At 34.8% G+C, this 10,807-nt stretch overlaps 1 protein-coding gene across 9 annotated transcripts; it reads left to right on the top strand.

Annotated features, from left to right (window-relative positions):
- The first annotated feature begins 447 nt into the window (after positions 1-447).
- LOC114299289 (sodium/hydrogen exchanger 2) lies at positions 448-10,053 on the top strand. 9 transcript variants are annotated; one of them, XM_082899625.1, is made up of 15 exons: positions 448-688; positions 1,340-1,479; positions 1,597-1,715; positions 4,287-4,384; positions 4,504-4,563; positions 5,088-5,134; positions 5,222-5,416; positions 6,094-6,140; positions 7,344-7,410; positions 7,574-7,674; positions 7,807-7,908; positions 8,119-8,257; positions 8,343-8,405; positions 8,747-8,830; positions 9,355-10,053. In XM_082899625.1, exons 4-15 carry the CDS (start codon positions 4,333-4,335, stop codon positions 9,676-9,678), a joined length of 1,281 nt encoding a protein of 426 aa, XP_082755751.1. In that variant the 5' UTR covers positions 448-688; positions 1,340-1,479; positions 1,597-1,715; positions 4,287-4,332; the 3' UTR covers positions 9,679-10,053. The 9 variants fall into 9 exon arrangements, with proteins under 9 accessions (XP_082755751.1, XP_028099800.1, XP_028099799.1 ...); XM_028243999.2 differs by having other exon boundaries at positions 671-1,054; positions 1,303-1,479; XM_028243998.2 differs by having other exon boundaries at positions 671-1,054; positions 1,162-1,479.
- The last annotated feature ends 754 nt before the right edge of the window (positions 10,054-10,807 follow it).

Raw genomic sequence — 10,807 nt, 5'->3', positions numbered from 1 at the left:
GGTGTGTGACTAAGGGTGAAAATAGAACATTATGGTGTGTATTAAGCAAATTTATTATTTATTAAATTACTAGAGGTATGCCTTGAATAGTGGTGTGCATTGAGATGAAAGATAGCGGATAAATAGAGGCACCAACAAAAATTATATTTATCATGTAATAAAATTTTACTTAAACACAACTTTGGATAAAAAAATTACTAATCATATTTATCAATTTTATTATCAGAGAAAAGATACAGTAACAATACTCGAGTTTTACCAAAAGCAGGAAATAAATTTTGCAAAAAATTAATTTAAGCGAAAGGAATTAATCTGTATCACTACATATAGGGAGATTGTAAGAAAATAAATTTTGCAAAATTGTAAGAAAATATTTTCGGAAAAAACGAATTTAATGCAAATAAATAATAAAATAAAACAACATACAATCCAAATAGAGCTCACAACAAACAAAACCCGCCTCTTCTCCAGCCGGCTGCGTGAACAGGGAGAGAATCCCACTATTTATAGATTAGCGTAGAATCTACACCAAAGAGTAAAAATTTCCTGTGTCAAGGTACCACAATACCATCAAAAGTTGATTGATAGATCAGACGGTGACGAGCCCTCCATATTCCTTGTCTTCCACTCTCCCTATTCCTTGGTCTGTCACTCCATTTCGCGGTCTTTCAAATATTCCAGTTTTCAGGTCTCTCTCTCTCTCTCTCTCTCTCTCTCTATATATATATATATATACACACGCGTATACGGACTGACTTTCTCACTAAGAAAACTCCCTGGCGTGAACGTTGTTTTACCATCCTGTTTGGTTACTGAGAAAAAAAATGGAGGAAAACGATGAGAAAATGTGTATTTAATAGTTTGGTTGTTGGTTGCGATCTTAATTCCAAAAAATCGACTCGAATGACACTTGGCATTTGAAATAGCCGTACTAGGTTGGAGTTATTGATTTACATACAGAGAAACCCTTCAGTTTACATATTCTCAGCAACCAAACAAAACAAAGCATACATTTTCTTTCCTTGTCAAGACTTCACGCGACAGACTTTTTTAGGTCACATCACATGCCTTTTTCTGTGTAGTTTCCTTGGTTATTTGAGTTGAATTTTGTACTGTCGTAATTTTATTAGTTGTGATTGTGTTCTGGTTACTCTGATACAGGGTTTATTTGGCGTGTGATTTTTTGGCTCAATATTGAATTGAATGGATAGTTCAGGGACATACTTGAATTTTTTGTTTCAATCAGCAAACAATTTTATCTTTCTGTTCTGAGCTTGGTGAATTTTCAAAACAATTTGCTAGATGGGTTTAGGTGTGGCCTCTGTTTTGATGAAATCAGGGATCCTGTCATCGGACGCCGATCAAGTTACAATAGATTCCATAACCTTATTCGTGGCTCTCCTTTGCGCTTGCATTGTGATCGGCTATCTTATCGAGGAAAACCGATGGTTTAATGAGTCATTCACTTCCCTTGTCATTGTGAGTCCTCACAGAGAATCATTATTGACTCCACATATTGTTCCTGTTTTGATTCTGCATATTTTTTTTTATTAGATCGTGGAGTGTAATAAAGGAATTTATGGGGTTTGGTTGCAGGGCTTGTGCACTGGTGTTGTTATTCTACTAACTTCTGGTGGAAAAAGCTCGCGTATCTTAGAATTTGATGAAGAATTTTTCTTTATATACCTCCTTCCACCTATTATATTCAATGCTGGGTCAGTTTTGTTTTATCTCACATACATTGTTTTATTATTATTCAAGTTAACTGCAAAGTCATCCTTTCATGTTTGTGCAATCTAATCCCTCATGGATGTCTCTCCTTGACTTTTTTAGTTAGGTCAGGGTGTTGCTCTTACCAGTTAAAATAATTGCCTTCTACTGATTTATAAGGTTCAGAATTTTTTTGTTACTGCTGAAATATCTAACTCTGACATAATTGCAGCATTATTGGAGGCTAGCACAAAAATAATGACAGGTAGAAAGTGTTCAGTGCCATAGGCCCCAAAAATGATGAACAAAATTAGCTCCAAGTGGAGGCACAATAAGTAGTTTGAATAATTAGAGTTGATTGCCCACATCATGCTAGGTTGTCATAACTCAGATTTTTGTCATCTCTGTGGAGTTCTATTAACTATGAGAAATTCAGCTCAAGTCAACCCAACAAAACTTTTTTTGAAATTTTTGGAGAACTTTTAAAAGAAACCTAACAACAATAGTGGAGACTTTTTGTCCTTTTGTATTGCTTGAGCAGTTGGGCTCGAGGAATTTGTTACAAGATGGTTCAAACTCCGATTGATTTACTGATGTAACTCCAATTATGTAATTACTTTTTGCTTTTTCAGGTCATGTGTTTAGTTTTCTTTTGGATTACCATAAAATGTCATTGAACACTTAAAACTGACATCCCTCTGTGTGAGTGTTTTCTTATGCATCATTTATATCTGATGAAGGTAACCCTACTAATTAGAACTAACTATGCTAACAATTAGGATTCCAAATTCTCAAATGCGATTAGGGGATCCTTGATGTATAGATTTTCTTAACTTGACATAAAACCAAGGTTTTAAAAAGCGGCCGCAACCGTTACGTAACGCCGTTACGTAACGGTTTTAGTGGTTGCCGCCACCCGTTACGGCCGCTTTTGCAATGTGATTGAGATTCACAGGTGTGTCGGTCGTAGCGGCTGCCGTAGCGGTGCCGTAACAGTCGTAATGGTCTGTTACGCACTGTTACATAACGGTTCCAAATTGTTTCTTTTGAAAAAACAGACAAAAAAAAGCTAAAAATGGGAGAAGATGGAAGATAAAGAGAGAAAATGGAGGAGCAAGAGATAGAGAGAGAGAAGAGGGAAGATGAACATGTTATTGATTTGTTGAAGCTGTAAGACCTATACTATTCTATTCAGTTGCTATCACTCAACCATTTTATTTGTGTGCCTATTTATATATTATTTGAAAATAATAATAATAATAATAGGTGTGGTCATTATCTATTTGGCCTGGTTAAAATATGTATATATATATATTTAGGCTCTTATTTATTCTCTTACTTTTGTCATTGTTTATCTTATATATAATAGTTAGTGATTGATTTTTTGTATAATATAAAGTCATTAATTATTAAAATAAAATGTAAAAAACTCAATTTATAGTGATTTAAAAATATGAAATATATTGGATCATACTTACAAAATTTACAAAAATTGATAAATATTTATTTTAAATCCAATAAATATGATCATGGAAAAAAAAATATGCGTATCGGTAAGTTTTTTTCAAATTGTGCGAAAAATAAAAAAATTCACGGTTCCGGTTACCGCAACCGTTACGCTACGGCCTTTACACCCCTCAACCGCAACCGCGCCACCGCCACCGCTATGGCGACCGCAACCGCTTTTTAGAACCTTGCATAAAACAATGTTTAAGGGCTCATTACAATATATTCACTATTTGTTTGAGTAACCTAGAATTGGCTGTAAGATTAGTAAATAACAGCATGATAGAAACTACTGGAGGAATTGTAGTGTAGTGACCAATCTTGGGCCTGTTCTGAATGGCAATTCCATTGTAGCAGATTTATTTATTTATTTTTTCATTTTCTTTTGAAGTTTTGGGAGAGGGCTTCCCTTGAGGAGTAATCACATCCTTTTACATGATTCTGTGCTACCTAAGCCTTTTTTGGGTCATACCATATAAACATTGATTATGCACTTGGTCTTGGTTAAGTTCTGTTTTCATTGAATTTGCATTCTAATGCCCCATTTCATTGGTTTAGCTTGTTCATCCTAGAAGTTATTGATTTTACAGCATCTCCAGCATAGGTGGAAGGAAGTCAGTTTCTTTTTCTTTTTTGGACTAGACAAATTTGTTTTTTTATTTTTTATATTATTGTTGTTCTAATTCAGGTTTAGAGAATTTTGGACAAAGTTTGGACATTTTTTGCTTTCTATTGTGTGAACTGGTAGCAAGGAAATTTGTGTTTGTATAGATATACTATTGGAGTGATGATAACATGTGACACTGACCTATTACTTGCACTTCAGTAGGTGTCAAAAGTAACTTCAGTGCAGTTGTGACAAATCTGTATGCTAAATTACTTGGAGCATAACAGTTATTACTACCACCCCTACTACTATTGAAACCTTTCCCCCAATTTATTTTGGTATTTTTTTCCTCCATATAGATAGGCACCTCTTAATTGCTTAAAGCTTTATTCTTTTTGTACTCATAAATGTTTGCACAATGGGGTGTTCAGTGAAATAATGTGTTCACACTTTCTCTCACCAGGTTTCAGGTGAAAAAGAAGCAATTTTTTCGGAACTTTATCATTATCATGTTGTTTGGTGTTGTTGGGACATTGATATCCTTCGCTACCATTGCAATTGGTATGCTTGATGAACTTCATCCTTGATTTGAGCTCTATCTTTTGAACGTCCATTACAAGTTCATTTTTGTTATATGATATTTGATTTATCTTGCTCATAACGTATGAATTTTGATCTAGGTGCATCTCAATTGTTCAAAAAGCTGGATATCGGTTTCCTGGAGATGGGGGATTATCTCGGTAATCTCACCTTTTCTCCATGACCATTGTTAACTTATTGTCATTCTGGTTGTTATGATTGTTCCTGTTGTAGCTGCCATTAATGTTCTCTAGCACTATTTTCACTCTCATTGTTGGCATTGCTATCAACATCCCTATTTAAGTTCTGCACATCTGTCTGACACCAACACTTACACTGCTCTCAAAACTGTGATTATCCCACCTGATCTGAATTTCTGACCTTAAAGAAATTGTACCTCCGTATATAAACCACACACCTTTTATATGGGAAAATGGAGTTGTGCTATTGGTGGTCAAATGGAAAACTCGTATTTTCTTTGTTGGGTAGCTTATGGTTGATATTATTGTTACCTGTGCTTTGTTTTACTTTGTCCAGCAACAAAACTCAAGACTCTTAAAGTAATTAAAAGATAAAAAATAAATTAAAATTTGAATCTATAGTGTATTTATTACACATCTTGCCTTATCCAATTAATTCCTTTATCTCTTGACTTTGTTTAAGTGTGAAATTTCAATGTTTGCAGCAATTGGAGCAATCTTATCAGCAACTGATTCGGTTTGCACATTGCAGGTATAAATGTCTTCTCAAATCCGTTTTTCTTTCTCAAAGGAGGAGAAAGAAATGAAATTTGTGACTAAAGTTTTGTTTAATGGGCAGGTGCTTAATCAGGATGAGACACCTTTGTTGTACAGTCTAGTCTTTGGCGAAGGAGTAGTAAATGATGCCACCTCTGTGGTACTTTTCAATGCAATCCAGAAATTTGATATCTCTCAAATGAACTCAGGCCTTGTCTGGCAGTTCATAGGCAATTTTTTGTCTTTATTTATTGCAAGCACCTTGCTAGGGGTTGTCGTAAGTCTCTCTCTCTCTCTGTTTGTGTGTGTGTGGAAGTAATTCCACGTGATTGTGTTGAAATTCTTATCTCCTAGAAAAAGGCATCATTAAAAAATTGGAGATAAAGCCCTAAATAATTTTTTAACGGATCCCAGCGTAACAAAAGCACTCATTTCTCTGTTTCTCTCACTCAAGAAGCTTGGTTGTAATGTATAATTTGCACGCGGGGGGGGGGGGGGGGGGGGGGGGGGGGGTGCGTGGAGGGGGATGGTGGAATCCTCATTTTAGTTCATCAAAACTATGACTATCCTTATCACGTGATTCTAGGACCTTTCCTTTCCATTAATCTTTATTGTTGAAATTCTACAATAAGGTCTTATGTTTTATTTTTCAGATAGACTGAGTATAGAGGACAAACATGATTTTTTGGGGGGGCCTTTTCTTTAAAATGGAGCCCAATAATAGCAAACCTCAACATATAACAAAATAGTCCAAAGAAGGTTCTCCAGCTGCATAAAGAGAGAGGCTTCTTTAGGGTAATCAAAGTGCCCTTATGTAGTCATAGGTGTGCCCAGAAAGCTGTCACTGCTTCTGCCTCCCCTTCTCAAAACTTAATGCATGCTGCTTGTGAGTTATCTCTTGCTGACAAAAAATTATTATATTGGTGTAAGACATTTTACTCCTTATACTCGCAGATTGGATTGCTTAGCGCATACATCATTAAAAAGTTGTACTTTGGCAGGTATGAAAGTGTTGGTTTTTCAATTTTCTTCACTTTTTTCTTTTGGAGAATCAAGTTTTCATTTTTGCTTCATTTATTTTTTAAGTCTCCATGGGCAAGCATTTTTACATTATTTATTATGCAAGTGATCAAATGATTAAATATCATAATTAGGGGGGGGGGGGGGGGGGGGGGGCGCGAAACAAAATAAAAAACAAAATATCATAACAGGTTCAGGTGGGAATCTGGTTTGATGTCCTTTTACTATGCAGCATAAGGAAATTTAAGTATGGATACATTGAATGTGCCAATCTCATCGATTAGCTTGTTCCTACTATGGTTTTATAAGTTGTGAGACACCCTTGTCTTTTCATGTGCAAGCCTTTATTTTGCGTATGGAGAATTTGTATATCATTGTACAACATTTTGAGGATTTGTGGCCCAAAATTTGGAAAATCATATCTGAATTGCTCGAAGGTTTTCAGTTTATTCAGAATGCTTGAACTATCTGAGATGCATTCTGGTTTTATACTGAAAAGAGGGAAATATTTTGTATAAAACAAATATAAAAATGTTAGCATTAGAGAAATAATACATATAACTGCCATATATATCTTTGTTTGCTTAGATTTGAAGATGGATTTTTACCTTGGAGAAGAATTAACACATAAAAGGTGTCTTCACTATTTCTTTTCCCAAAAAGGAAAATTTTAATTTATTCCTCTTGTGGTTTGGACTATGTGTCCATAACCCCTCTGTCATTAGGAAATAAGTACATAACCCTCATGTGGTTTGTGGACTAAAGTGCCTCGTCAGGCTTGTTAACTACTTAAGCGGAAAGACTAAAATACCCCTATACAAAATCTCATTGTGCAAATCTTTTTTTTTTTTTGGGAGGCAAAATTTACTTTGGCCCCATGTGCTTTACTCTGTGTGGTTTACCGCCTGATATTTGGAAATGAACACATAACTCCCTTGTGTCCTGGCATGTGTTTCACACTTGCAGTTAACTTGAACGAAATGCCCGACGGTGCACTTTAATCCACAAGCCATAAGGGGTTATGTGCTTATTTTCAAGTGATATGAGGTAAACCACCGATGGAGTAGACCACAGGGGGTGAAGTGAAGTTTGCCCTTACCAAAAATTATAGTAGCTGATACATGTATGCATTTCCACACTAGTGTATGGATAACTCTAATGGCCATTACATGCTCAAATGTCAGGCACTCTACAGATCGTGAAGTTGCTCTTATGAGTCTCATGGCTTACCTTTCATATGTGATGGCTGAAGTAAGTTTTGCTCATCTTTTTAAGCACATTTATGGCCATTAACATTTACTTTTCATACTATGTTTGGATTGAATTTCAGACATTGCTGTATTTCATGATTATGTTGATTATTTTTATTTATGTAAAAAAAATAATTATGTTGAATGTTTTTCTTTTGTTCTAGCTGTTTGACTTGAGTGGGATTCTTACTGTATTCATTTGTGGGATTGTCATGTCACACTACACCTGGCATAATGTGACTGAAAGTTCAAGGGTAACTACCAAGTATGTAAAATTTTCAGGCATATCTTCTCAGAAGTTTGACTTCCATATTTTAAATATGAAATTGCATTCCCTCAAAATGGTTAAGCTGACTTATTACATTTATTTTGTGACTCTGTTTATTAATTTCTGCAGGCATGGTTTTGCAACATTGTCATTCATTGCAGAGATTTTCATCTTCGTTTATGTTGGTATGGATGCCCTGGACATTGAGAAATGGAGTTTTGTAAGCAAAAGGTAAGATCTACGAATCCACTAGAGAGTGTTGTTTTGAAATTAATCTTGCACTTCCCCTTCTTTTCCTTCAGCTTGTTTTCTGATTTCTGAAGTGGAAGTCAATTGTTTTTTTCATATATTTTCTTCTTTTTACTTGGGGAAATTTTATATTATAATTTTGCCATTGCAGATTTCATTTATTTGATTTGCGTTTTATTTCAATTTCTTCAGCCCTGGAAAATCAGTTGGGGTCAGTTCAATTCTGCTTGGCCTGGTTTTAGTTGGAAGGGCAGCTTTTGTCTTGCCACTATCCTTCTTAATTAACTTAACCAAGAAGTCTGATAGCGAAAAAATTAGCTTCAAGCAGCAGGTAAGTGATTTGGAATTTTTTTCAAGTTTCTCGGCTTCTTGATCTGCTTTGTGCAATAAAACTGAACTCGTAGATAACTTTACAGATTACAGTTTGGTGGGCTGGTCTAATGCGAGGAGCTGTCTCTATGGCGCTTGCTTATAGTCAGGTAAAAATGTTGAAGAACTGACTATATATTGCTTGTTTATAATTAGGTAAAAATGTGTACGATCAATGGGCTACGATGCAGGTTTAGATTTAATTTGCCAATAGAAGAAAGTTGTGGATTTCTTCTAGCTGTAATTGTAGCCAGATTGCATATGAACGAATATTTTGCTGATGCATTTTGTAACTGCTGATATTGTTGCACAAGTTAATTGCATTGAATACATATCTTCGACGCGGGATTGTTTTTGTTTTTAGAATACATGATAAGTGTTTACCAACCATATGTATTGTTATGGGGGCGATATTTTGCACGTTGAAGCTTGATTTTCTGTGCACATGCAGTTTGCGAAGTCTGGCCATACACAACTGCCAGGAAATGCAATCATGATCACCAGCACCATCACTGTCGTTCTTTTCAGTACACTGGTATGCCCATTGGTTAAAAGGATCTTTTTTTATGAACGGGAAGTCTTCCAATCCAAATATTTTCTGCCTTAACTCAGGTTTTATTTTATATTGTCTTAGTTAACTGATATAACAAACATATGGCATTCTTTGTGAGTAGATTTTTTATTAATTAAAAATCTTGTATATCTAGATAAGTATGTATCTATCCAAAATAGATGCAATAGAATTTTTGTATTCAGCATGAACTACTGGCTCTAAGCCATCTTTTGCGTTAAATCGATTAATCAACAACTCAAAGTGATTGTTTTGCATATTCTTGATAAACCATCCTTTATATATGTAAGAGGATCTGTAGCCCAACCCTAGACACTCTAATATCCTTTTCAAGCCTGCTCCCATTTCGAGTCGAGAGATGAAATCTATTGTTGCATTTTTATTATTACACCTTCGATATTGATAGTAATATTACCAATCTGCACCTGATTGTTGATTCTTTGTTTCTTTGTTTGTCTTGCTTTTTTTTTTGTTGTTGTTGTTAATAGGTGTTTGGAACGTTGACCAAACCTCTTGTATATTTCTTGCTGCCTCCATTAAAACACTCGAGCAGCATGACCTCCTCTGAACCATCTAGTCCAAAATCCTTCACATTGCCACTTCTCGGCAATGGGCAAGAAGATTCAGAGGCTGACACGGGTATCCATAGTATACCTCGTCCAACCAGTCTACGCATGCTCTTAAGCACCCCAACTCATACTGTCCATCATTACTGGAGAAAGTTTGATGATGCTTTCATGCGCCCTGTGTTTGGTGGGAGGGGATTCGTGCCGTATGTTCCTGGCTCACCGATAGAAAGCAGTCTCCAATAAAACCTGTGCAAGTTTTGTTGCCACTGACCTTCATATGTGTTGACAGCTACTGTTTTACGTTCGGTGCTCTTCATTTCAATTGTGCCATAGCCTTGTATGTATATAAAACACACACATACATCATGCTGACCCTCCCTTGGTTGTGGTGCAGGACCCTAATTATATCTTCCATCTTATGTAATTATATAGTAATTTGAGTAATTAATAAAATACCTTATAGCTTATGTAAAATGCTCAAAATTGTTGTTTTAAACAAACATACATCATAGCAATTAGGGCCCTAATTGCGGCTTCATTTTCTGTAATCATGTTGTAATTGTGTAATTAAATACCTTATAGCTTATGTCAAATGTTCATAATTGATGTTTTCTTGTATCCTGGTGTTTCATTGTGTCATTTTTTGAAAGTAATTGAGTAGATTTATTGCATGAGACTTTTATCACTACGGGGTCTGACCAGTCCCATTGCATGAGATTTTTTACACAGAAAACTTGGGCTCTCTTTGGTGGAGTTTTTAAAACATAATTCCATACTCACTTTTGAGTGTGATGTTTGTTTAGTGTTTTCAAAAATTAATTTCACTCACTTTTGAAAACTCTTTCCAAGGCGAGAAAATTTGGACTAATCGGACGTCTCACCGGCCGGTTGACCGGAACTGTGTTCGGTTTATTTATTTCTTTATTATTTTTTTGCACCTATTATTTTTATATTAGAAAAAAAAAATATTTGTGAAATTTTTTTAAATTTTTTTATGAGTTTTAATCGGACGTCTCACCGGCCGGTTGACCGGAACTGTGTTCGGTTTATTTATTTCTTTATTATTTTTTTGCACCTATTATTTTTATATTAGAAAAAAAAAATATTTGTGAAATTTTTTTAAATTTTTTTATGAGTTTTGAATATAATTTTGGATTGTGTGTTTGTGTTATGAATAGTAAGTTTTTGTATCAAATATCATGTCAAATCACGCAATTCAAACTCAATTTAATTTTTTTTTTAAAATTCATAATCAAACAAATTTTTTCACGCTCAAATCATAATTTCAAAACTTACAAACTCAAAATATAATTCTATTATCAAATTATAATTCTAAAACTCTACCAAACATTACCTTAATTTTTTATTTGTA

This window comes from Camellia sinensis, chromosome 12 (assembly GCF_055761805.1).
Source record: "Camellia sinensis isolate YWXY chromosome 12, ASM5576180v1, whole genome shotgun sequence".
NCBI classification, from domain to species: domain Eukaryota; kingdom Viridiplantae; phylum Streptophyta; class Magnoliopsida; order Ericales; family Theaceae; genus Camellia; species Camellia sinensis.
Note: the sequence above shows the minus strand (reverse complement) of the source record. Positions and strands in the feature narration are given on the sequence as shown.